Source organism: Cinclus cinclus, chromosome 2 (genome assembly GCF_963662255.1).
Source record: "Cinclus cinclus chromosome 2, bCinCin1.1, whole genome shotgun sequence".
Classification (NCBI taxonomy): Eukaryota; Metazoa; Chordata; class Aves; order Passeriformes; family Cinclidae; genus Cinclus; species Cinclus cinclus.
Window position 1 is genome coordinate 1493708 of NC_085047.1, and position 26873 is coordinate 1520580.

The 26873-nt window shown below is 51.9% G+C and overlaps 1 protein-coding gene across 1 annotated transcript; it reads right to left on the bottom strand.

The window, feature by feature from the left end:
• Positions 1-5908: 5908 nt before the first annotated feature.
• On the bottom strand, positions 5909-16089 carry P2RY2 (purinergic receptor P2Y2). The gene is made up of 2 exons (XM_062515289.1): positions 15992-16089; positions 5909-9262 (listed from the first exon to the last, which is right to left on the bottom strand). Exon 2 carries the CDS (start codon positions 9256-9258, stop codon positions 8182-8184), a length of 1077 nt encoding a protein of 358 aa, XP_062371273.1. The 5' UTR covers positions 9259-9262; positions 15992-16089; the 3' UTR covers positions 5909-8181.
• Positions 16090-26873: the final 10784 nt, after the last annotated feature.

Sequence of the window (26873 nt, forward strand, 5' to 3'; positions counted from 1 at the left end):
CTCCCTGCTTTTGTGCTTTATCTGCAGGGTAATGAGGGCACTGAGTCTTTCTCTTGCTTCTTTTCTTCCTAAATCGGGTTTCTTACAGTCTTCAGATCCTCCTCCCACACAGGGTCGACGTCAAGCATGTGTCCACCAGTTTCACAATAATCCCATTAACTTGAAACTGGATAAAACCCACAAAGCTGGCCCTGGGCAAGGCTGGGGCAGGAGGCATTTTGTGACTGGGTGGCTGAACCAAAATTTGGGAGGAAAACATGATTCCGGTCACAGGGAGGTCAAAGCAAGTAGCTTCTGTTGATTTCTTTTAACCCTTGCCTATTTTGGTAAAATAAAGGAGTGGAGGTTTTATGTTTGGTTGGTTTTTCATTTGTTTGCTTGTTTTCTTGGTTTTTTTGTGGGTTTTTTTTTTGTTTGTTTTGTTTTTTGGTTTTTGGGTATTTTTTAGTTGCAAAAAGTGTCTTTTTGAAATGAGAACTCAAGTGCTTCGTATCAGAAAAGTAGGAAGAAGGGGAATAATTCTATCTCCCCAAATGATGATGTTTTCTGGGAGTTTAGGTGTTTATAGAAATCACAGAACCATTTGGGTGGGAAGGGACCTTAAAGACCAACCAGTTCCACCCCCTGCCACAAGAAAGGACACATCCCACTATCCCAGGCTGCTCCAAGCTCCATCCAACCTGGTCTTGGACATTTCCATCCCCAGTTTCTCTATTCCTCCCCAAAATACTTCCACCTTCAACTAAACATCAGTCTCTGAGGGGCAGAGCAACACCTTGGTGGTAAATCTTCATGTGGTGCTCACCTGGAATGATTCACCTTCCTTGGACACCACCAGCTGGATCCATAGCCCTGGGCTGGGAATGTCCAGATTAATCATTGCACAACCACCGGCATGGTTTGGACCTGGACTCCTCCAAAGCAGCTCTTTTTTTTTTTTTTTTTTTTTTTTTTGGGATGCCCATCTGGATGTGGCCAAGATCTAGGCATCTTGAGTGGCTCAAGAGGGATGATGGGGTCCTGGAAAGGCCATCTCTGAATTGTGGGTTCATATTGGGGTCTTGTGCAGGTCACAGCCAACATCTCTCCCACGACAGGCTTAAACCACCCAAACCAAGCATATGGTGGGCCACATCAGGGGGAGGAGACCTCAAAACACCCCGTGCCCCCATCAAGCAGGCAGCTGAAGGAGGAACCCGGAGGGGGGCAGTGCTCTTCCTCCATCTACGGGCAACCAGGAGGAAGAGCAGCTGCTACCAATGCAAATTTGCAGCACATTTCAATCCAGCTGCCTTCTGGGGAGGCTCGAAGAGTTACCATAATTGGTACAAAAAATGGAAATATTTTGGCGGTGAGGGGCATTTTGATGCTTCAAGGCATTGTTGGAACTTGCCGCTCGTGCTCCAGGCTTTGTGCTGTCTCACATCACCAGACAGATACTGAAATGCAGAGAGGGGTTGCAACATCTGGGAAGCATTGCCCGGGAAGGGATGATGGATTTCGAGGAAATGACCTCATAAAGTTTGGATGAGGGACAGGACAGTGGGGTATTAATCACCACATGGAATTGGGACATCTTGGGACATGGGCACTCTGTGCTGCCCATGGCCCTGGCTTGAGGCATTATCCTCACATCACTCAGTCCAGGCCACAGTCCCAAACATTCCACCTCCCTGGCATTGCTGCTGCTCCCCACACCTGCTGCATCACCCCAGGCGCTGACCACAGAGGGGTCCCTGAGCCCAGACCACTCTGCTGGGAGCCCATCTGCCCAAGGAGGAGCAGATGAGGAGGGACAAGCTGGGAAGCTGCTCCAGGGCTTTTGAGACTTCCTCTGCAACCCGTGGCAGTTCCTTGGATGCTGTGGTGCACCCACCGTGTGCCAGAGGGGTTTGGGGTCACCTTGGGAGCACAGATGGGCTTGGGGACACAGGTTTGGGAATGCTGATGCTGGTGACGGTGCTGCCCGCCCACCCGCTGCCCCCAGTGAGTTATTTTTGGGTCTCAGCCCTGTGAGCTCATCCTCAGAGGATGCTGGAGGGTGAGACATCGGAGTATTGGCATCTTGCTGAGCACAGGGCTGCAGAAGCTATTTAGGGACAATTTGGGTCATTCAGCAGCTCCCAGCTGGGTTGTCTCGACTCCTTTGCCCAAGGAGGACCAGAAGAGCGTGGATCCCCTGAGCAGCCCTGCAGGCTGCAGTGACAGGGTGACTAACAAAGACACCTCACTCGAGTTCCCAACCCGCTTTGCAGCCCCATCCCAAGGGTCTCGGGCTTGTGGGACCAGATGGACTCGTTCCACAGGCCACAAGGAGCGTTGAACCCGCACCCTGTTTGCAAACAGGCTGTGCTGGCACCCATGTGGAGCCTTGTCCTGCTGCCAGGCTGCAAAATGCACCCAAGTCACGGAGCAGGAGCAGGGCAAGGACCGCATCCGGCTGGGGGGTGGAGCTGCTCACCTGCAGAAGCTTAGGAGTGACATCCCTGTCTCATCCCATCCTCTTGCTTCTCAGCAGAGGAGGTTTGCAGGGAGTTTCAGGGCCCAGATGAATGACTGATCAGGGACATCTGAAATAAACTCGTTTCCAAAGGCAGGGATGGTGGGGAAGCCCCACCATGAAGGGCAGCACCAAGGTCCTTCCCTTCCCTTCCTTGTGGGTGCCAAGTGGCCTCCACCTCCATCCATATGCATCCATCATTTCCTAATGCTGTGCAGTTTCCAACCCACTTGCCCCAGCTGAGAAAAATGATGGCAGCATGTTAAATGAGCATCAAGAGTTTCCTTAGGGGAAGAGATGGAGCTGGAACAGTAGGTGGGAGACTGGATGATGAGCTGATGGTGACCAGGCTCCTCCTTTGTCATTAAAACCACAGATCATAGGAGGAGAAACCACACAAGGGAAACTTGAAAGTGAACAGAAAACCTCCCCATTCCCTGGAAAGTCCCATGGATGAAAATCATGACCGTGCCTTGAGTGGCTGTGAGCACCACAATCCCAGCCTGGGGACAAGGACCCCGCTGCTGGCACAACCCCTTGGCACCAGCAGAGGACTCTGCTGCTGCAGCTTCAGCCTGTTCAGTCAAATTGTTTCTCCATTAAAAATCAGCCCAGGATGGATTTTGCATTGCTGGCCCCAGGATCTTCCATGTACCCTCTACCCCTCCCAAGATCCCCATGCTGAGATCTCAGCTGAAAACCCCTCACCCCTTTCTTTCTAAGTTCAAAGGTGGGAGGTCAGTGGTTTGAGGGCATCTTGAGGCTCCCCCATGATTTAAGGGGGGCTGGGAATGGGGCTGTGACACCGTGCCTTTCCACAGTGAGGGCCAAAAGCAGAGAAGGGTCAGAGCATCAAAGGGGGCTGCAAAACCCACCCACCCAGTCAGGATGGGGGTTTGGGGGTGCTGCAAAAGTGGGAGCCTCCAGCACTGAGCTGAGACCTTGCAGCTCATCTCGTGAGTGAGGAGCCACAGCCAAGAAGATTTCTGGGAGGATTTATGGAAGTGCTGTTCTTGTATTAGTTAGATTTTGGGTGGGGTTTTTTTGGTTGTTCTGAATGCTTTCCTCTGCCATTTGGAGATCAGGCAACAGGCTTGAGGGTTCAAACCCTTCTCCAAACCTGGAGCACGGAAGAGTGGGATTGTGGGCATCTGTGTACTTATATAACACATGCATGTGTGTCTACATGTGCACAATCCAGCTGCTCCCCAAAATGCTGGTGCTTAGCCAGGGCTTAAAACTGCAGGTATTTGAGGAGAGATCATTTTTAAAAACGGGTATTTTAAACTTTCAGATTTTCCTGAGCATTTATTTGTCAGAGTCTGCAAATATTGGTATTGAAGCTGTGAAAGTCTTCAAATAAACTCCTCACAAAGCTGGGTGATTGGCGTGTTATTTCAAACGCCCACTGGTTTGGTTTCTCCCTGAGCAACTGCTGCCCATCCATATGGGGGGAATTTCTGCAATGATATTGGTTTGTGGGATTTGGAACTCCCCCCCGCCCCCCAAGTGTTTGAACAGAACCTTGGCCTGCTGGGTGGCTTTGGACCCGTCACCTTCCCTCACACATCATGGTCTGAGGGACACTTTGGCATAGGGGAGGTTTCTCTGGTGTCTAAAACAAATTTTGAGCTTTTGGGTGACAGTTCCTTTGGCTCATTCTCCTTCGTGTCACAATTTCCCACCAAATTCATAGGAGCTCAACAGTGTGGCGACTTTGTCCCTGAATCAAACTGGCCAACCAGGTCAGAAATTACTTGGAGGAGCAGACAGACTTGTTCCTAGGGATAATCCAGCCCCAAGGCAGAAAAACAGAAGAGAAATGAAGACAGGACTTGGAAAAAGAAGTGGATGCACCAAGTGTTTACAGTAAAAACAGGGCCCGGTGCCTGCCACTGTCCCATTAAGGGTCTACTTCCTAGAAAGGCAAGGAAGGAAAACTCTCCACTTGGATGCTGGGAAAGTCCAGCAGAACTGTGCATCCCTCCAGCCCATGTGACAGATTTGTTTCCTTGGCAGGAAACCATCAGTGCTCTTCACTTTCGCTTCCTGCTCCCTGTGCTAAGGGATATTTAGAAAAAGTGGTTTGTAACCACTTGGCATGGCTGGGTGGATTTTTTTCTGCTTGTTTCTCTGTACAACCTCTGTGCTCCCCATCAGTGGTTGTTTTTCTTCCTTAATTCTCATTCTTGGTTTGGGTGACTCAGTGCTGGCATGATCTGTGCAGAGTTACTGCAGTAAAGATTTGGGAATGATGCTCTAAATCCCAGAAGTTAAACCTATTCACGTGTGACCCCTTGGTGCCTGGGCATTGCCCCCAGAGAGAGATCCCAAAAATCTGGGCTGAAAATCAAGAGAGGTTTTCCAGAGGGTGTATCCTGGAATATCTAATTTAGCAATTCTGGGGCTCACAGCTATTTCTTTGGCTTTATGTTTTTGAGACTTAGTGTTTTGGCAGCTCTAAGGGCTAGAGAGTTCTTGGAAAGAGTAAGCAAAGCAAAGCTTTCTGCCCTGATGCAGGAGACCATGAAGGGCTTCTGTCCCACAGTGGGGGAGGAGTGACTGGCTGCTCCTTAAAAGACATTGCTGGGACATCAAGAGTAAACTGATTTCAGAACAGCTTCAGGATGAAAACTGAATGAATTCATAGAACCAGAGTCATGGAATCACAGAAGGTTTGGCTTGGAAAGGACCTTAAAGATCATCTCATTCTAACCCCCTTGCCATGCGTAGGGACCCCTTGCACCAGCCCTGTCCAGCCTGGCCTTGAACATTTCCAGGAATGCACAGAGCGGTGGGTTTCCAAAAAATTGTATTTGCAGACATTATCCATATCCCTTGGAAGCTCCTCTTTGAGCTTCCCAGATTATGCCTGAGCAGACTGCAGGGTGACTTGGCCACAGTTTGGAATTAACACATCCATGGAGCTGAGTGTGTCCTGAGCCTTGTTTCACTGAGAGAGAAAGGCCCAGGGAAAGCCAGGCTGGGGACCAAGATAAATTGCAGACCAAATGAAAACTAAATTGAAACCAAATGTATTTTTTCATGGGGACTTGTGGTTAGGCTCAGGAAACCTTCTCCTAGTGTCTTCAGGGGAAGGTGAGGAGCCTCTGAAAACCAGAGGTTTCCAATATCTTGGTTTGGTGGCTTCTGAGTGACTGAGAGAACCAGAAAAACAACAACAACAACAACAACAACAAAAGGTCTATGGGATGGGAGACAAATTATTTTGAGATTTGTTAATTAATTACTTCATTTAACAATTTCTTCTAGTCTTCAAGAAGAGCAGCCTAGGAGAAGCTACCATGACCATGGAGACACAACCAAAATAGTTGGCTGTTGAATTTGTCAGCCCCCAAGGGGTTTTGTCCCCTGTGAAGCCCTGCCATGACCACAGCGCTGTGTCTGCACATGGGTTTTGCCAGAACTGGTGGCACCAGTCCCATGGAAATCAAGAGTGAAGACTGAATTTACTGAATTAGATGGAGATCAAGATTCACAAAGAAGTGGACAGCTGTACCTGGAGCTTAAAATATTTCCATGGCATTCAACGATCCAGTTTCTACCCCAAATACCCATCTTTGCACATACCAGAGGAGATGGCAGAGAAGTGCTTGTAGTAGAAATAAACTCATTTACTATCAGAAGTCTGAGGTGTTTGCATGTTACAAAAATAAAAATGTACAGTCATAAAACTCACCTTTTCTTTTTTTTCTCTTTCTCTAGTATAAGTTAGTGCTTGTACAAACAGAAACAAACAAACAAAAAAGTCTAGAGCTAGGTTTCCAGCTGGTACCTCTCCAACCTCTCTGCATCTGGCCAGTGGGACCCCTTGGGGATGAGGATCACAGAGGGACACCCCTGATGGCACTGGCAGTGCTTGAAGCCAGCTCAGAGGGAGGTGGGATTTCCAAGCAGGACCTCGGGAGGAAACTTCGGGTATGTTTTCTGTTGAATTATTCAGAGCACGTAACGTGTCCACACTGTTTTTTGGCAAGTGTGGGAGAGCAGGCAAGGACTGGCCTGGAGTGACGTTTGTACCAGTTCAGTGGCCTGGCTGAACTCATTTCTCCCAATTGTTCGTCTCACCCCAGTGACTGTGCTATGACCCTCACCACAAAGCCAAGCTCTCTCCATAAAAACAAAGGAATAAAGGTGCTGCCACGGTGCAAGTCCAGTCTTAGCCCAATGCTATCCTAAACACACTCAAGGCTGGGATGAACCACCCTACAAATCTCCTATTTGCCTTTGCCTCCCGTGACTGTGACATTATTGGTTGGGACAGGAGCCCCCCATTGGGGGTGGGAGCACAGGAACCTCCCAGTTAGCCCTGAAATTGTCCCAGTCACCCATGATTGAACACCACTGGTGGCACAGTGATGTGGCTTTGTCTCCATCAAACAAGAAGGAAGGATGGGAGAACTAAGGGGTGGTCCGAGGTCTTGGCCTAAGTCAACATCAAATGCGTTTGCCTAGTCCTGAAATTGAACTTTTACAAAACATGACTCGTCCCGTGCTGTAGCCCCAGTAATTTTCATTTTTGGGGAGAGGAATTAGGACTCCTCCTGGCAGGGAAACCGTTGACCTGGGCTCTGGGCTCTCCAACCCAGCAATTACAGGGAAAAACACCGAGAGCACCAACTGGTGAAGTGCTTTTTGGACATCTTTTACAAATCCAGACAGAAAGGCGTTGAGCTCAGCACCACTTGCATCTCCTCAACTCAGGGTTTAGAGCTGGGAAATTCTGTCACCTCTGAGGGACAGCAATGGGGACATGGCAGCACTCAGCCAAGGGAAGAACACTGGTCTTTGCTGCTGGGCTGGAAACATGAGGGTTAAAACAAGACATGAACAGCTCACCTTAAATTTTAATGAGCTGGAGATGATTATTAAAGCCAGCAGCTGGAAGCTGTAGGTTCCTAAAAGCTTTTAAAGGGTGACTGTTGCTGTTGGAAAGCACTCTAATGGGCTTTTTGGAAGATGTTGGCCCCACTTGAGAAACCTACAGGGGACCTTCTCGATGGTACCAGTAAACTCCAGTGGGCTGGTCCCAGTGAACTCCAGTGGGATGGACTGTCTATCAGCACCCTGGTTAATGGGAAGCCAGCCCTTGGACAGGAGCTGGGAATCCCATCCCCGCTCTGCTAGCTTGAAGCTGAGAGAGAGCATTTCTTCAGGGACACAAAGTTGTGGGAGACCCTTTCCCTTTCTGGGTGATACTTGTCCTTGACATTTGCACCAAGCTGTTCATCAGAACTGCAGCTGACCCTCCTCATCCAACCAAAGCCTTTCCTGCCTTGCCAAGGTACAGAGAAATTCCGGCTCCCCCTGTGCCAGGCAATCTGCAGATGGAATTCTACAGGGTGACCTTTTGCACAAGGCGTTTTTGCTTTGGAAAATGATTTGAGGCACTCAGGGCACAATTTTTTTTCCCCAGATTTGGTCACCTCAGCGTTGATCAGAGGGGCAGCCTGGGATGAAGAGCCAGATATCAGGGTTCACGTGTGCAACCACAGCTGCATCTTCCTGAAAAAAATACAGCAAAACAGGCAGAGGAGCATGTTTGACACAGACCACGCTGGAGCGGGTGCAAGCCTAGGCACCCCAAACACCCAAAGCCTCGGGCTCCAGAGCATCCTGTTTCCCTTCACACCCAGGATAAACCCTTCTTTGGAGCACAGCTAGGATTTCAGATCCTTGGAGAGTGTGTCCGTGTCACTGCTGGTTCCCAGGTGACTGTTGGGCACGATGCCCAGAGCCACCTCGTTCTGAGGCTTCCCTGGCATTTTGTTGCCTGTGAACTTCATAAATCGTTGCCCTGCTAAGAAATACAAAATGGGATCCAAGCAGCTGTTGGTGCTGGCCAGGGGACGAGTCACCTTGTAGGCCAAATTGATGGCATTGAGGGTCTGGCAGCTCAGGTCCCAGCTCCGGAAGGAGTAGTACAAGGTTCGAGTGACGTGGAAGGGCAGGAAACAAACAATGAAGACCACCAGGACGATGATGATCATCTTCACCGACTTCTTTTTGGAGCGGGACAGGCGGGAGATGCCCCGGGTGGGCTGGAGCAGCCGCCGGGCCATCAGGCAGTAGCAGACGATGATGACAAGGAAAGGGATGCAGAAGAGCAGCACCAGCATCACCGAGCTGTAGATGACAAACTGGCCAAAGAGTTCCTTGCTGGACGTGTCGTGGCAGGTGATGGTGTCTCCCTTGACGCTGGTGGTGACGAAGAAGAGCACGGGGGACTGGCACACCACAGTCACCACCCACACCGCCACCGACACGCGGCGCGCGTGGCGCACGTGGCCCCACCGCAGCGACTTCAGCGGGAAGCAGATGCCCAGGAAGCGATGGATGCTGATGCACAGCAGGAAGAGGATGCTGCAGTAGAGGTTGGTGTAGAACAGGAAGCGGACGATCTTGCACAGCCCCACGCTGAAGGGCCAGTTGTCCCCCATGGCGTAGTAGTACACCAGCAGGGGCAGGGACACCACATAGAGCGTGTCGGAGATGGCCAGGTTGAACATGTAGGTGGTGGAGGCGTTCCAGGTCTTGATCCTGAAGATGAAGGCGTAGAGGGCCAGCAGGTTGAGGAAGAGGCCCACCACACACACGATGCCATAGGAGACGGGCAGCAGGACGTATTTGAAGTCCTCATCGAACACGCACTTGTAGGGGTTGTCATCTGTGCCACCTGGGTCCAAGGAGCTGTTGAGGATCCTGGTCCAGGCCGGAGGAGTTGTGAGGCTCTCCATCACCCTGGAGGGAAAGCAAAGAGGCTGTAAGGACTTGGAGGCAATAGCTCAAGAGGGCAGCACATCACTGATCACAGCCCCCTGGCATGGAGGAATTATGGTCATGTGGATGAGGCGAGTTTTATTTAACCTCATTTTGCATCTGGAGCACAGAGGAAGAACTGAAATGCTTTAAAGTCACCAACAAACCCCAAGTCAATGTGGGAGTCCACCTCAGACCTCTTGCAGCCCAGTTCAATGCCCCAAGCAGCCCTTCCCACCAGGTTCACACAGAAATTTGGTCTCCTGCTTCACAGAACAGGAAAGACACTCCATTCTGTGTTTAACCAGCCACGAGAAGCAACTCAGCTGAGCACCAGTAAAAATGGGTCCTGCTAAATCCCAGGCAGAAAGGATTAGAAAGTGGAATTTTAGCAAGCAGCCCTCGTGACTGGCCCCCATTTCAGAGGTCTTCAGCTCCTTCTGGTAGGGAAAACCTCACAATACCTGCAGGCCCTGTAATCAAAGCTTGCCAAAAGGAGGATGTTCACCACAGGGACTCTGCCTGGCTTGGCCGTTGATGAGGATGAGGGCTCTTTAATGGGTTTAGTGTTGGGCTGATGGTGGCCAGGTCACAGTCCTGCTCCCTGGCCTTGAGCCCTGCTTGTGCAGAGCTGGTTTCTGCACGGGACTGATTAGCTGGGAAGAGAAAAATGGCCTTGAAAGGGTCTCTGAAGACACGCAGAGCTTGGCCTGTCTGTGAGGAGGGACAAGGGCCCTTTTGTGCCCTGGGCTCTGCTGACACACAATCTCCGAGAGAGCCTGCGGGTCAGGAATCAAATTAAAATGCATTTCCTCCCTTCCCGCAAGAGAAGCCAGATTGATGTCCCTGCTGTCCCCTGCCTTACAGGAAGACTATGGAAATGGGGAGCGGGGGGGGGCGGGTTACACAGAGATGAATCCAGCCCAGGAGCTCAGGGATGAGGATCTCCTGCAGGAGAAAAGGTCTGAGGAAAGGTGCCCTTGGAATGAGTGTGTGGGATGTACCCTGACCCAAACCTCACCAGGATTTTACATGGAAAGGAGCAATCCTAACCTTCTCAGCTAAAGGGCTCAGCTCTAACCTGCTGCCACCATGCTGAGGGACAGTGGGGTCATGACCTTTCTTGCAAAATAAACACCAGATCCAGAACTATCCTGCCCCTACCTCCAATTCAGACCCTGTAGGGAAGGAGGCAACGACAGCCTCTTTGAAGCTGCTAGCCTGGATGATCTCTCACCAAAGTGAAGCACTTTAGGACTAAAAAGCATCTTGACAACTATTTGCTGAGGAAGAAGGGATGAAGTGATGCTTCCAGGCCAAAACAAGGGGTAACTCCAGTCCTTGCTCCAGGGACTGGATCAAACAACCTATCCAGAAGTGCACTGACACCACTCCGATGATGTTTCCCCCATCCTGCTGCTTTCTCTCTCCTTGGAGCAGAGCAGGAGCAGCGCCAGCTTAAGCTCACACTTCCCAAGGACAGGGGTGGAAACCACACACACACACACTCTCACACCCCAGCTAATCTGCAGTATATACAAAAATCCCAATATAACTTTGGGAACCACTCTGTGATGACAATCAGGAGCCAGCACTGTCCTGCCCACAGGGTTTTGCTTTTCCTGCACTCAGTTCAGCTCTGCTCCCATCCTGCTTCCCCCAAGTCCTCAGCAGTGTGTCTGTGGATGGAGAGGGTTAACAGGGCTCTGGAAGATGGGAAAACATTTTCCAGCTGCTGTTCTCCGCAGTTTCTTCCTTCCCTCTGAGCTTTGCAGATCTGTGGCCAGCCAGAGAGAGGTTGCCCACAGAGCTGGCAGCTGATGAAATGGGTTGGACAGGCCACCGTGACCGAGGGAAGCCACACAAGATGCCCTAGAAGGCACAGGGAAGGGCAACAGAGCTCCAGAGGTTTCAGCCTGGCATGGGATTTCTCTATCTGCATTCCCTCTCTCCCCTGCACATAACTCAGAACTGATAGGGGGAGATCACCCTGAATTCCAGCTCATTTTCCCACAGGCTCCTGAGACCCCAGTGAGAAAACCCAACCCAAATCCATCCAGAAGCCAAGGTGGAGAATCTCGTCCGGCTGCCCAGGGATGTGCCAAGTTCCTCATCTCCATCTTCAGGACAAGGAGCAAACAGTGTTTGCTGGTTGGTTTGAATGGAGCCTTGTCCTTGCTGTCGTGCTCTCCCTCGTTTCCCTTCTGGGAATGCAAAAGCCTTTCTTTCTCCCTTTTCACCCTAGTTCTGCCCAGAATCCCTGGGACAAACCCAGCTGTGTGTGCGGGGCCCGTGGCTGCAGTCCACCCCCTCGCTCCAGTCCCGCTGCATCCGCAGGGAGCGAGCTGCAGAGGCCAGGGCCAGCCAGGGCATGTGAAGGCACAAGAGCTGGCAGTGGCACTGCCCTTTGCTGTGCCCACGGGTAGCACAAATGCCAGCTCTGACTGTGACACCCTGAGCCCCCAGCAGGGACAAGGGGAGGGCAAAAGCAGCAGCAACCCCCGAGGATGCCAAGTGGGATAAATATTTCTGTGATCCCCAAAAGCAAACAAACCACGATGCTTTGGTGAGAACCACCTGCATCTGCCTCATCACTTCATCTTCGGGCCCTTCCCGAGGCCACAGTGGGAAGTTTTTTCTCCGGCATTGAATGCAGGTGACCAGGAGCAGCTTTTTGGGTGCTCTCCAGCTATCCACGCACATCCATGCTGAGCCACGTGCAGGTTGCAGTGGCTGGAGCATCTCTCTCTGCAGTGTGGCCTTGGACCTGTTTATCCCATGGCACACGGGGGCTTTTTCCCAGAAAATACGTACCCTCAGTGCCAGTGGATGAAGGCAGCACTGGAGAGGAGCCTGGTGATGAGAGGAGCCAGGGCACATCCCTGCCCTCAAATAAAGTACCCACAGGCACGTGCATGTGAAGTCAGCATCCCAAAATGCTCCTGTAACTGTATCTGCCAGCAATATTTAGATCAGCCAATGTGGGAAAGGAGGGGGATGTCATGGGAGAAGGTCATGGGTAGCTGAGGGATGGGCAGCACTCCATAGGAAGACCACGGGAGAGGCACTGAATTACCAAGTAAAGGCCTTGACTCCTGATTTCTGCTCCATTTTTCAGCATTCCCAGTGCCATCCCAGCTGTGTTTCGTGCTCACGAATTTGCCAGGCAGCAGCAAAGTCACTGAAGACAACAAGGCACAACCAAACCACGGCTGCCATGAATTCCTTTTTCACAGGGGGCTGACAAAGTTTAATTTGCCTTCCCAAATAATTAACGTGGATTAATCTACCAGCAGGACCCCACAGAGGCAGCCCTTGGTTGTGCCACTGCTCCCATTGTTTTAGGCTGGAGGCTGAAACCATGATCCATTCACCGCATCTTCTCCCTGACTCCCTTCCAAAGGACACACAGAGAACGTGGGTGTTTTCCCTGCCCTAATTCAGAGGCATTTCGTAGACTCATCAAAATCCTCGCTCAGGATCAGGAACTATTCGAGACTCTGGGAAGCAAACGACCTGGAATCGTTTTTCACTGCTCTGGGACTGTGGTTCAAACCCTTTGTGACCAAAAGCAAACAGGCAACGCGTTCAGACGCTCCCGAGCCTGTCTGCCCAGAGCCATGAGACGGGACCTGGCCGAAATCTGAGCCTGCCCGGTTTTCATCCTCCCTTTCCCTCTGGATCCTTTCTGCCACGGTGACCTTCAGAGCCTTTCTCCTCTGGGCTGGCCCCAGCCACCAGTGTGGGCTGAGGACCTCCCCAGCTGCCCCAGCTCCACCATCCTCAGTGCTTCTCTCCAGCCATCCCAAGGCAAGACACCTCCAAAATTCATTTCCAGTATAGCCAAGCATCTTAAGGGGTTTTATCCATCTCCCTGCCAGGTAACATACCTCCTTTATCCCTAATAGGTGGGGTCTACCCTTCCTCCACCCCTAAAATAGCCAGAACACCTCATTTATACCAAAACCTTGCAAAAAATCTGTGTTTCTGTCCCTACAAAAAAGCACCTTTGGAGGGCAGCTCCACTCCAGAAATGGAACTGCTCCACTGAAGCAGCCATGTGCCTCAGTTTCCCCTTCTGTTGCCAGGCTGAGAAACAGCAGAGTGGAATTTTTGTCCATGAAAAATATTTTTCTGGGGGTGTTTTGATTTCCTAGACAGTTTTTCAGTAACTTGATCTAAGCTAAAAAGGGGAGAGAAAGTCTGGAGAAAAGATATACTGAGTTTAAAATACTGTTATGACTTTGTTTGGAGGTCAAATAAAATGCTTTGCTTTGAAAGAAATCACTTTTTCTGGGAATTTCTGGTTTCCCCCTAAGAAACTCTCTGAATTCCTCCCTGAATCAATCCCCCTTCCAGCCTTTGCTTCCCAGAAGGTACCAGAACCTCCTGCCTTGCTCAACACCATGGGAAATCAATCAGGACTAACCAAAATTAACCAAATTAAAGCCAAATCTGTGGCTTTAAAGCAAATTTACAAAGCATTAAAACCATCGATGACAATAGTAATTAAGGCCACCTTCATTCAGTTGAACCTGACTCAATTCCCAACATGGCAGGGCTCTGGGGATGGATCCTTCTGGAAGCAAACATCAACCCTGGCCAATAATTAATCCCTTCATCAACACTTCCTTTCCTGCTTCAGCAAAGGCGATGCTCCCTGCCTGTTTTTCCCTGCTGTGGGATTGGGGCGGATCCTATCTGAGCCCTCAAACTTCCAGTTCTACTTATGCCATGGGGGAAACAGACCACTTGCATCCCTTAGGCTTCCTGGAGGTAGAAAGGTGGTGTTTCTATCAAGAGTTTGACTTTGTGACTCTGTGACCATTTAATGCTCACTGGAGGAAGCAATAGCCAGAGGGAAGAATGTGGGACCAGTCTCTGGCCAATTTGGTAATACTACAAGCTCCAAATCTGGAAGAAAAGGACATTTCCATGGAGACCTCACAGCCTCCTGTCCACACCTAGGGAGTCACAATCACCCTGTAAAAACCAAAGGCACAACCAGGATAACACAATTACCTATGGCACCACCAGAAAACCCCACAGGGGGTGGAGACTTTGGGGAATAATTTTTTGCTCCACAGGCAGCATCCCGTGGAGGCAATAGGGTCTTGGCTTCATGGGATGTTCCCATTCAGGTTTTAGTGGGGGCTGCTCAGCACTGAGGAGGGAGCCTGGCGTGGGCGGCAGCACGCTCCACTGCCAGAGAACTATTCATGGCTTTGGCTTCGTGCCAACAACCCGAGATAAAAATCGCACTGGGCAGAGACAGGATAAAGTCACTCAGTGCCACAGAAATCCTTCTGGGGCTTTTATAACCCACTGAGTCCCGGGACGCGGCCGCGCTTCAGGGCTCAGCGCATTTTGGGGTGTCTCCTTTACACTGGAGCCCCTTAATCTATCAGCCACCTTTTGCTGGAGGGAAAACAAGAGGAATTTGGTGGTAAAGAAACGGCTCAATTTTGGCAGCAGCCACCACGCGCTAGGCCCTCCAGAGCTAGGTTTGCTGCTCCTCACCTCGTGTACAGGAAGGCAGTGGGTTGCCAAATGGCTTTTGCAATAAACCGATAAGAAAACTGGAACAGAAAGAAAAATAAGACGTTTTGACCCCAAAGTTGCTCCTGCAGTGATGTCAGCTAGTGCCCAGCTCTGGGAAGAAGGGTCTTTTGGAGGTTAGGAGCTGCTAGAAGGAGTCAAAGGGTTTGAAATCAGAGAATCACCCATTGCAGTGTAAATCAAAACACTCCCAAAGAAATTGCATAGGGAGCCTAGCATGCAGGGAGGTGGAAAAACATGTGGAGCAAAGCAGGGAGTCAGCTCCATGGTTTAACCAGAGCTGTGTACGGGAAATCACGGATAAACAGCCAGTGAATTCCCCAGGGAAGGCAGAAACCAAACAGCAAGGATTATTGTGAATTAATGCAGAAAAAAATCCTACAATTCAGGCACAGAGGAGCCAAAGGAGCAGGAGGCTTCCATGAGTGCACAGTTTGAACCATTTGTACCAGCACTCACCCGTGCCAGAGACTCCCTGCCGGCTGCTGGTGCCACTGCCCTGTCTTGGGGCACTTTGGGACTTTTGGGAGGTTTTATTGGCAGTAGGGGCAGTATTGGGGTTGGGAGGAGGAGAGCAGGAGAGTCAGGGTTCAGCTGTGTCCATGCAGTGTCCCACTCCCTGCTTTGGCTGCCCCGGGACCCTGTGTCACCCACGTCACCCAGACAGCAACAAGTGCCACCACCGTGAGTATGTGCAGTGCGTGTCCGTGTGCATGTGCACATGAGGGCGTGCCTGTCCCCTATACATCTGTGTGTGTGTGTGTGTGTGTGTGTGTGTGCGCGTGTGGGTGTGCCCCCTATACACCTGTGTGTGTGTGCCCCCTACACACCTGTGTGTGCTCTATACGTGTGTGTATGTCCCCTACACATACGTGTGTGTCCCCTATACATGTGTGTGCATGTGCCCATTAATGTGTGTGTGTCCCCTATAGGTATGTATGTCCCCTATACATACACGTGTGTGTGTGTCTCCTTCACCCCCGTGAGTGTCCCGTCTCCCTCACGTCCGTGTCCCGACTCCAACTCCATCCACGAGTTTCCCACTTGATCCTGGAGGCTGCCACCCGTCCTTCCCTGTCGGGAGCAGGACGTGCACCCCCACATCCCCCCATGGTCCCTCCGTGGTCCCCCGCCCTTCGCGGCCGCGCTCACCGGGCGATGCCGAGCCGGGGGCTCCGTGCAGGGGGTCGTGCCGGGATTCAGCGCCGATCGCCCCGCTCAGAAGGGTGGCGGAGGCCGCGCCATGCCCGGCTTTGGTCCGTCCCAGTGCCGCTCCCGGTGCCGCCGCTCCCGGTGCCGCCGCTCCCGGTGCCGCCGCTCCCGGTGCCGCCGCTCCCGGTGCCGCCGCTCCCGGTGCCGCCGCTCCCGGTGCCGCCGCCGCGTGTGAGCCGGGACGGGGCGGGCGCGGGGCTGCACCGCCTTCCCGGCACTGGGAACGCAGCTTGGACGGGGCAGGACAGAGGCCAGAACTGCTCCGCCCGGGGCTGGGACCGCCCCGTCCCCCGGGGACGGGACAGGAGTTGTGCCTGGATGGAAAAGTGCGGGGGTTCGGGACTGGAGTCCGACCGCCCCCTCTCTTTCCCCCTCCCGGAATGGCACTGTGGATGGGATCGGGATTAGGGCTAGAGCAGGACCCCATCGCTCCCTTCCCCGGAGATGGGAGTATGGATGGGATTTGGGCTGGGACCGGGAGTGGGCACCGACAGCTGTCCCATTTCTCCCCGGGAATGGAACAGGGATAAGGGCTGGGGCAGGATACCGCCCCCCCCCCCGACCCTCCCCAGAAATGGGAGCATAGATGGCATCAGAATTGGGACTGACAGTGGAGATAGATGATTGCTCCCCAGATCCTCCCCCGAGGATGGGGCCGGAGTTCGGACAAGGACAGGACCACTCCCACCTCTCTGCCCCGGTAATGGGACCATGGATGGGAATGGGTCTCCGACTGAGACAGTCCGGGGCTAGGACCGGAGTGATGCCAGGACTGGGATGCTGGGACTTTTCATCATTGCTGGAACCAGGAGAACATGGCAGAAGGTTTGCCCGAGGTTTGCTCCTTTGCTGCGTCTTCTTTGAACTGCTGTTCCCACAGAGCCCCAGCACGACACAGCCTCCCAGGAAGCTGTGGAGGGCCACCTCTCCCACAGCTGGCTGATGACCAAGGGAAGCAGTAGCCAGGTTCAACCCAAGCTTCCCGGTGGGGCTCATGGACCTGGGTGAAAAATCCTTCATATTTGGGGGGGCTGGAGGAACAGGCACAGCCTCACTGGATCCCGTGCAGGTGGCCCAGTTGTTTTCCACTGCCGTCAGCACGGAGCAAGCCCCGGTGCTCCCCCGAGTATTCCCCATCTGTGTCCCTGGGTGAAAGCCAGATCCTCCTTCCCCAGCTGGGTCTGATTTCGTGTGGGGCTCCTTGAGCCCCTGGATATGGCTGGGGGGGGGGACCATGAAGCCCCTGATGGAGGAAGGGAAGGACACCAGTGGCATCTATTATTCAACAGCAGAAAGTGGCAGCTGGCTAAGGAGCCATAAAGAGGATATGAACTCCTGGCATGGACACAGTGCTGCAGAGATTTTGCTCATGGACCTCCATGCCAGAAAAGAGCAAAAAAAAATATTCCTGTTTCCTTCTTCTGATGTAATTTGTTTGAGGAGGGAAAACAATACATCACATCACAGCTATTTGGGGCTGATAAGGGAGGAAGGACAGGCTTGCTGCTTGCCCAGAGGGAGGGAGATGCCTGGGAGGAGCTGGTGAGTGAGGCTCAGCTGCGTGAAGCTGCCCAGCAGCGCCCTGGATGCTGCATTCAGCCCATCTCTCCTGGATTTGGAAACACTTCTTGAGCAAAGCTTGGATTCACCCAACCACAGCACCTTGGTTTCATCCTCCAGAGCCTTCACTCTCCCAAGGAGGGATCTTGTCCAGAGGTGATGGATGAACCTGTGGATGATGTCCAGGGAGTTGTTGCTGTCCTTGCCTGAGCTGTGACCTATGGGGTGATCGCTGCTGCTCGGCAGCCCTTGCCTGGCGCCATCTCCCCCAGCCTGGTCCTCCAAGGTCCGAACACCCACAGCTCTTCCTCGTCAAGATAAAGCCAAACAACTCAAAAACAAGAGGCAGGCGCCTTCCTCATCTCCAGGGGTGATTAATTATGGCCAGACCGGCTGCGAGGTCTGCTTGGCGGCTTGGTGCTGGATGCTTCAGCAGGCCAGAGGAGATGTTTTTCTAAAGGCTGCTTTGGAATGGGGAAGTGTCCCCTGGAGAGCCCTCTTCCCATCAGACCTTTCCTGAGCCTGGTTGAAGTCCCAGCAACTTCCAGCAAGCAGGAGCTGCCCAGCTTCACTGTCCACTGCAAGGAAAAACCTTTCCTTTCCCTTCCTTTGCTTTTTCTCACTTTTCTCTTCTTGTTTGGGCACGAGGTAGATGGAAGGAGGGTGTCAGCCCTAACCCACCTTCCTCATTTCTGTCCTTCATACAGGGGGATCCAAAACCAGAGCCTCCCTCACCTCAAATCTCCATTTCCTAGCTCCACAGCAGCTCGAACAAGCCCAAAGAAGAGGCAGATGTTTTAAATCCCGCTGAAAAGCGTATGATTTGTGCAGCTGCAGTGCAGGAGACAGAGGCAATACCCAGCGAGCCGACCTGGAAAGCAGCCCTGTGCTTCCCTTTGTGGCTTCATTTTTCAACTGTTTTGGCAGTCCGGCAGGTTTCTAAGACACTTTCAAAACATTTCCATGTTGACTAGCGGGCAGGAATGTGATACAGGAACGGGTGGACCGGGAAGGTCAGGCTGGCCACAGCAGAGCCTGTTCTGCACCCATGGGTGCAGCTCAGACACGCAGGGAGACACCGGCACAAGTGCTGGAGACAAGCTGGCATGTATCAAATCTCTTAATTTTTTGCCTTTTGTTTTGTTTTTAAAGCCTTAGGTGCAGCAAGTAAGAGAGTCTGGGAGTGCTGGGCTGAGCCTGCCTCTCCTCATCTCAATCTGTGCAAGGGCAAAGTGATGCCCTGATCCCACCTTGATACTTCTCGAGGTGTCCTGTCTGGAAAATCAGCTAATGGACACAGAAACCTGCCCTGTGAGACTGGGCTTGCAGGAGAGACATCCCATGGGGCACGTGTGATTTTGCAGCTTTCCAGGATGCCTGAATTCTACCTCCAGGATGTTCTTGTTCAGGACCATCAACAACTTTCAAGGGGCAGCAAAAGCCAGTGCAGCTGGAGAAGGAAACCTCTGTTCATGGTGCCATTGGGGTGGTCTGAAGTGTTGGTTCCCAGGGATATTCTTTTCCTCTTATATTTACATATATATATGTACACAAACAAGTCTTAGCTTGCTAAGAGTTTCATACCTTTTCTATTTCCCACACTGGAGACGAGGTCAGGTGAGGCTGGAGAGAGACACAAGCTCCAAAATAGAGTGGGTGGGTTGTATGTGCGAGCTGGGGCTGGACAACAGAGAGTCATGGAATTAGTAGGGCTGGAAAAGATCTAAGATCTAAGATCATGGAGTCCAACTGTTAACCCAGCACTGCTGTGTTTGTCGCTAAGCCACGTCCCCAGGTGTCACATCCACCCATTTCTTGAACAGTTTCAGGGACTGTGACTCCAGCACTTCCCTGGTCAGCCTGTTCCAATGTCTGACCACTCTTTCAGTCAAGAATCCTTTCTGAATATCCAATGCAAACCTCCTTGAGGCCGTTTCCTCTTGTCTGTACCAGCAGCTAGTCCCTCTGTCCATCCCTCATCCGCACATGCTCTGGCGGATCTCCTCCTGCCCCCTCTGAGGCTGCAGCACCCAGGAGGAGATGCTGGGTGAGTGCTGAGCACAGAGAGGGACACTTTCCTCCCTTTTCCACCCTTCTCCCACTAATCCCTTTAAGAGGATTGCGTGCAGACAGGGCACAGGGGACCTTCTTTGTTTGGGGCTGGTGCTCTGTGGGGAAGAGGGAACTTGATGCTGTCTGGGGCAAGCAGCTGCAAGCAGCAAGCCTTGAGCACGCTGCTTCAGTTCAGGGAGGGCTTTGCTCTGTGGCTGTGGCCGTCTGGGTGTGGATTTTCTCTCCTCTACCAACGGTTGGGGATTTTTTTTTTTTTCAGCCCAGCTTTCATTTCTCCCCCACTTAGTGCTTGTGATGTGTCTCCCCTTCTCACCATCAGGAGGGTGATGGAGGTGCCACGCACTTTTCCTCCGAGCTCCTGCGTTACCCAGGATTTTTGGAGGGGTTTTCAGAGTCCGAGTGCATTTTCCCCCCTCAGGATGGTGCTTGCAAAGAGGGGAAGGGGTGCTGCCACAACCTCCCAGGCAGCAGGAGCTGCCTGCCTAAAACACAAGCATCCTGTTGTGGCCAAAAGTGTTGCTTCTATAAAGACCATGAATAAATAAACACCTCACACCAGGGCAGGTGTGTTAAAATTAACTATAGGCTTGGGCTATGTGTGCTGTGGGTTCCCAGATATGGTTCTGCTCTGCATCCCATGCAGGGAGGGAGGCTGGGGAGGTCACAAAAAAGTCACAAAACTCATTGAGGTCAGCTCTGACAGGGTCACCTCTGCTTCTGCTGACCCACTGATGGCTTTCTTAGGAGTAGAGATGCTGAGTTTTCTGCCAAATTTCATGACATTTCCTCTTCCTCTGGGACTGCCTAGAAAATAGTAAATAAGACAGATTAAAAAAAAACCCCACCAAAACAAAAAACAATCAAACCCATTCAAGGCCTTATTCAAGAGAGTTTGAGCAAGTTGCAACAACAGAAGCTGCTGGAAGAGTTGTCCTGGAGGACAGAACTTGCTGCTGGAGGAGGTTTTGCACTGATCCTGGCATTCAATAACACAAATAAATACATGTCCTCAAACCAAGCCCTCCTAAAACCAGCAGCAGCAACCCATCCGCGTAATGGTCCCGGCCTAAAATAGTGCTTGGGGAGAGGCTTTCCTGAGAAAGGCTTCTTTCTCCTCATTTCTCTATTTGCAGAGCTGCTGAGGAGCTGTGCAGGCATGGTCCCAGCCATGCCTGGACCCTGGTAGCAGCTTGGTGGGATTCAATGGGCACGGGCAGCTGGATTGCAGGGTCCAATCACCCCCAAATTTTGTGGGGTTACTTCTTGGATGACCCACCTGCAGCTCAGCCTGGGGCTGGAAACGCAGCCTGTCATCACGATGGATTTAGCTCCAGCTGGAAACTGGTTCAAGGGATGGAGTGGCAGGGACCCCATAGTATCCCATGTCTCTCATTTTTTACCCGATCCTTATGAAACCCACAGCAAAGAAAAGCCACAGAGAGGCTCAGGAGCAAATTCCCATTGGTGCTGGAGAAAAAGCCATTTTTCAGTAGTTTTGTGGGCCATTATTTTTGCTCTCAGCTCCCAGCAGTGAGACCATGGAGACCAGCACAGGGTACCACCCTCTTTGTTTCAAACAAAAATACTTGTTCTCACTACGGGACTTTTGAAATCACTTCCTTCCCCTTCTGCTCCAAAACAACCCCTGTGTCCTCAGGGAGATTCCCTGAGGCTGAGACAGCCCCAGGTATGGCCCTGGACCCCAGAAAGCCACTGCTCCCTGTGGATGTCACACAAAGGGGGTGATCCTTATCCAGCTCAGCCCATAAAACAGGAGGTTTGTTCAGCCCCAGTGAGCCCAGCCCATGCCTGGAGCCCCCTTGGATGTGTCCATCTAAATTCACTTCAAATAAATTTTATTTGAAATTCACTTCGAATGGGTGAAAGAATCATACCAAGTGTCTCTTCAGAGCCCAAACTGATCATGTGGGGATTTGAAGGATGGGTGAAGATGGGGAGAGCACCATTACACCTTCCCAATGTCCCAGCAAGCCTCCTGGGTGACCCATCCTGCTTCCTGCCCTTTGGCAGAAGGTTGGTGACCTTCTCCTACACTCGTGTCATCCTTTAGCAGCTTCCCCATGGATACAAACCCTGTTTTATGAAAACCAACATTAGATCTGCTTCAACTTCCAATAACAATATTGGAATCATTGAGGCTGGAAAAGACCTTTAAGACCACCAGGTACAGCCATTCCCCAAGCACTGCCACCACTGATCCATGTTCCCAAGTGCCACATCCACACGGCTTCACATCCCTCCAGGGATGGGGAATCCAGCACTGCCCTGGGCAGGAAAACCTCCCTGCAGAGGATGGATGCAATTCAGCTTCTGTGTTTTAAAACCTCTCTATCATCATTATTTATTTTAAAATTGTATTTCCCTGTACTTTTTCATTTAACACGTCATTTAGACCCAACCTGGGCTCTTGAAGCCCACCCTCAGGAGTGCAGAGTTCTGTGGCCCCTGTTTTTTCCTGGTTGGAGCAAAGAGGGAAGGTGGGAAATTGGGTCCACATGGATTTGTCTCACCCCGAACAGGGAGCCCAGCCCTGAGGCTCATTCCCAGCTGGAGTCCTTATCAGGAGGCCAATATTGTTATCTAGGGGCTGGCTGGTGTTTCTTCTTTGGACCTTTGCCACTGCAGTTAAAATATCTCTCCCACCACTCCCAGCTTGTAAAGGTCACGTTCCAGAGATTAATCCAGAGCCTCCTTGGCTCGGGATCCCTGCTGGAACCAATGTGGAGCAAAAGCCTCGGGATGCTGGGTGTGTACTCCCAGTGCTGGAGATCCCCTGGCCAGGAGTGTGCCTGTCACCAGCACCAGGTCCAACATCCTCTGTGAGCTGGACATGGAGCTGTGAACATTTCTGAGCTAAACAGAAGCCAATTCCCCCGGCGGAATGGCTAATTCCGAGTAAATCTTCTCCCAGCCCTCAGCCAAGCAGCCCTGGGAAGTTCAAGTTTGCAAAACAAGCTTTGGAGGCATTGAGGGTGTTTGACAGCTCTTACATTTGGTCCTGTGCTTGTTTTTTTTGTTTTGTTTTTTTTTTTTCAAAACAAGTTCTGGAATGACAGGAAAGGGTTTCCAAGTTAAATTCAAGAGGAGAGTAATTGAGTGCTTAATGAAATGGGTATAAGTGAGACATCTCTAAATGAAGGGGTAAGTTGTGCCTAAGGAGCAGAGGAAGTGTGGACAAGGAAAGAGGGAGGGGGAACAGAAATTCCATTATTCCCAGGGAAAGAGGAGTTGATAATCTGTGGCACAGGAGGTGGGAAGGACAGCAGGACCTGCAGTGTGTCCTCTGCAGAGACACAAACCTTCACATGAACATCATTTTCCCAGCTGGATGGACCAAACCTGCAGCATCCAAATGTGCACAAAGCAGCTTAGGACAACCCAAGGCTTCCTTCCCCAGATCTCCCAGGGCTGCTCCTGATGCCAACAGGGCTTTTCCAGGAGAGGTGATGGTGGAACTGGAACTGCTGCCTTCATTTTCTTCTTGGGGTGAGGAGACCTCTTTGAGGAAGTCTTTGTTATCCTGGCAGCACTGCTGATGTGGACACCACTGACATTCCAGGGTGAGGAGAAGGGAAAACTCTTCCACCACAAGCAGGTTGTGCAACCTCTGTCCTCAGAGCTTTCCAAGACCCAACTGAATAAAGCCCTGCATAACCTGGTCTGACCCCAGAGTTGCCCCTGCCAAGACCAGGGGGTTGGACTGAGACCTCCTGAGGTCTTTTCCAACCCAACTTATTCTGTCATACTCTGATCCAAGGATCCCAAACACATCAGTGATGGAGCAGCATCGTGACCTGGTCTCCTGTGGCTCCACTGCCCTGAGCCGTGGGTCTCTGTCACAAACTGGGGGAGTCATGGGGAGTTTTGCTGATCCCTTTCTTTCAGCTTCCACATGAACTTCACCCTGCAACCTTCCATGAAGTCCATTAAGTCTGGACTCTGAACCCTCCAGCTGGTGACATTTAATGGCACTCACCTCAGGCTGGTAGCTGTCATTAAAACCAAGCCACAGACTCATGCAGAAACAAGAGAGTCTCATTGTCATTGGGATCTACCTCTTCCTGGTTAGGAAACCCCATGAGGAAGACCCTTCCCTTAGCTAAGAGCCTGCAGGTGTTTCCTGATGATTCCAGGCATGGGGACTGTCCCAGCTGTCCCTTTCAATGAGCCAGTCATGGGGTGTCCACGGCAAAATTTTGGAGCCACAGATGGAACCCTCAGGGCTCTGTGATTTTTAGAACAAATAGAACATCTGATAAGAAAACCCCAGGCAGAGATAATTTTAGGAGCAGGTATTTCCAAGGGAAGTGGATAGAGATTATTCTCCAGATAGATAATCACCAGGGAGAGGGATTGCCTCCAGTTTACACAGGAGTGAGTCACTCACCTTCCTGTGGCAGGAGGAAACCTGGCACTCCATGGACCTTTCCTTTGTAAGGAGGAATACAGCTATTTTGGGAGACAATGCTACAATGCTCTGCTTCTTCCCATGTCCCTCAGGGCCAGCAGCGTGGGTTTGGGAATCCCTGGATCAGTGGAATCCTCCTCACCACCCTGGCTCTGGGCTTCCTACCTTTCCACCGTGGCTACAGAGGGATGGCAGCAGCTGGGAGCAGGGGGAGAAGTGGGCAGGTCTGGGCAAGGCTCAGTCCTGGTGCTGACCAAGACACAGGGAATGGCTTTCCATGCCAGAGGGCAGGGTTAGATGGGATATTGGGAAGGATTTTTTCCCTGTGAGTCTGGGGAGGCCCTGACACAGGGTGCCCACAGAAGCTGTGGCTGCCCCTGGATCCCTGGCAGTGCCCAAGGCCAGGCTGGACATTAGGGCTTGGAGCACCCTTGGAGCATCCAGGATAGCTGAAGGTGTCCCTGCCCATGGCAGGGGATGGAATGAGGTGACCTTTAAAGTTCTCTCCAGCCCAGACTGTTTGGTGATCTTCCATGAAGGCCATGAGGAGGTGGGACGTGATCATCTCACACCAACAGGGTTTTAGGGCCTGAACTTGTGGTGCCCTCTGCTCCAAAATTCAGCTGTCACTGAGAAACCCTAAACCCCAGTGAGACAGAGGATAAAGGGCAAGACTGTGGGACCAGCATCCACAGGAACTGGGGCATGAGCTCTGCACCACATCCTGGCCTCCTTAGAATAACTGAGGCAGGAGGATTTACCTGCAGTTTCTGCTCCAAGTTTCTGCTCTGACCTTCAGTAAGGTCAGGTTTTGTCAAGGACAGGCTTGACTGCCTCCAAGGATGGAGATTTTCCTACTCCCTAGTGGAACCTCTCCAGCTCCTCCATCAGCCCTGCCTGTCTCAACCCAACCATGCTCCCCATCCTGGTTCTTCTCCCAAACTCTCTGAGCATTCCCATTCCATCATGCAGGTGGTTATAGGAGTGATGGAGGCTCTTCAAAGAGCCCTTGAGTCTGTCCTGGCCCTCCAGAACTCCCTGGAGCATGCAGGAGAGAATCTCCCAAGCGCAGCTGCAGTGGGACATTGCATGTGTGGGATCAACAGCCAGGCTTTGGGTTAACCCTTCACATCCCTTCTCCTCCCAGCTGTCCAGTTACTTCCTGCTGTTAGAGGACAGCACTTAGGCCATGTCCCTGTACCTCCCAAGGACACCCTGATGACACCTGGTGTCCCCAGGATGCCGGTGAGGAGTGGGTAGACCCTTGGGGAGGAGTGGGGATGCCACAGAGGGCTGATGAAAACATGGGTAAGGCAAAGGCCTCTGTTTAGGTCTCAGCAAGATCCGAAAGCAGGTTGGTCCAAGGGATAGCCTATCCCTGGGAAATGTGATGGGAAAAGGGATGCTCAGAAGACAAAAAATGTTCCCACATCCTCACAAGGGCAACCTGCACTTCCAGACTGTGCTTCCCTCTGGTGAATCCATCTCACCTGGGGCATGGAGGTGCTCTGTGTCTACAAAGTTCATCTCAGCTTGTGCAACCACGGAGCTGTGATGTCCTGCACACACTGATGTGAATCCCAGGTGCTACCCTGGAGCCTGAGCCGGGAGGGCAGCACGGGGCTGCCCAGGGCGTTCCCACCTCCGAGGGCTCCCCGTCCTGTTCCAGCCTGAGCTGGGACACGCCACTGCCAGCAGCCAAGCGTGGCACAGTCGGTGAGTCAGAGATGCTCTGCAGCCCTGCATGGCATTCCTGAGAGTCTGGGCATGTAGAAAAGCAATCATGGGCAGCAAAATGTGCCTGCCAAGGCAACAGCAGCAGCAAGGATGGGAAATCTTTATTTTGCATGGTTTCGATGCATCCAGGGGCACACCTGGGAAGTCTGGGGCTTCGTGGCACAGTTTTACTTGTGCAAATGCTGGCCAGATCATGGCATGGAATCATGAAATGGTTTGGGTGGGAAGGGACCTCAATGATTGTGCAGTGCCACCCCCTGCCATGGGCAGGGACATTTTCCACTATCCCAGGGTGCTCCAAACCCCAGTGTCCAACCTGGCCTTGGGCACTGCCAGGGATCCAGGGGCAGCCACAGCTTCTCTGTGCACCCTGTGCCAGGACCTCCCCACCCTCACAGGGAACAGTTCCTTCCCAATATCCCACTTAACTCTGCCCTCTGGCAGCGGGAAGCCATTCCTTGTGTCCTGTCCCTCCACGCCTTTGTCCCTCTCCAGCTCTCCCGGAGCCCCTTTAGGCACTGGCAGGGGCTCTAAGGTCTTCCCAGAACCTTTTCCTCTCCAAGATGAACTTCCCAGCTCTCCCAGCCTGGCTCTAGAGCCCTTTCCTGAGCTTTCGTAAGGCACACATTGCCAAATAGGCTCTTGTCTCTGAAGAGCCAGTCTAAAGCTTAACCAAACTCATGTTTATGCCTCCAAGTGCTGGGACTTTCCAGATTTAAGATCCGCATTTGTGGATGGGCAACGCAAACGGATTAAGTATTTTGTGGAGTTAAAAGCCGGCACAAATTCTTGTTTCATTTCCCCTGTGACTCAGAGATGAACACTCACTCCCTGGCATGGCTCTTGTGTTTGCCACTGTTCCCTGCCAGCTGTTCCTGGGGAAAACGAACCTTTCCCAGCACATGAGCAATTCCCTCAAAGCAGGAAAAGCAATTTTTGCTGGAAAATTGCAGGTCTTCATAGTGGAGAAATGCTGTTTTCATGCAGGTGATGTACAAACCCAACTCAGCTGAGCCCAGGCTT

Bases quoted from the DNA above. Each gene is read 5' to 3' on its own strand.
- P2RY2 (XM_062515289.1), bottom strand. From the start codon at position 9,258: ATGGAGAGCCTCACAACTCCTCCGGCCTGGACCAGGATCCTCAACAGC.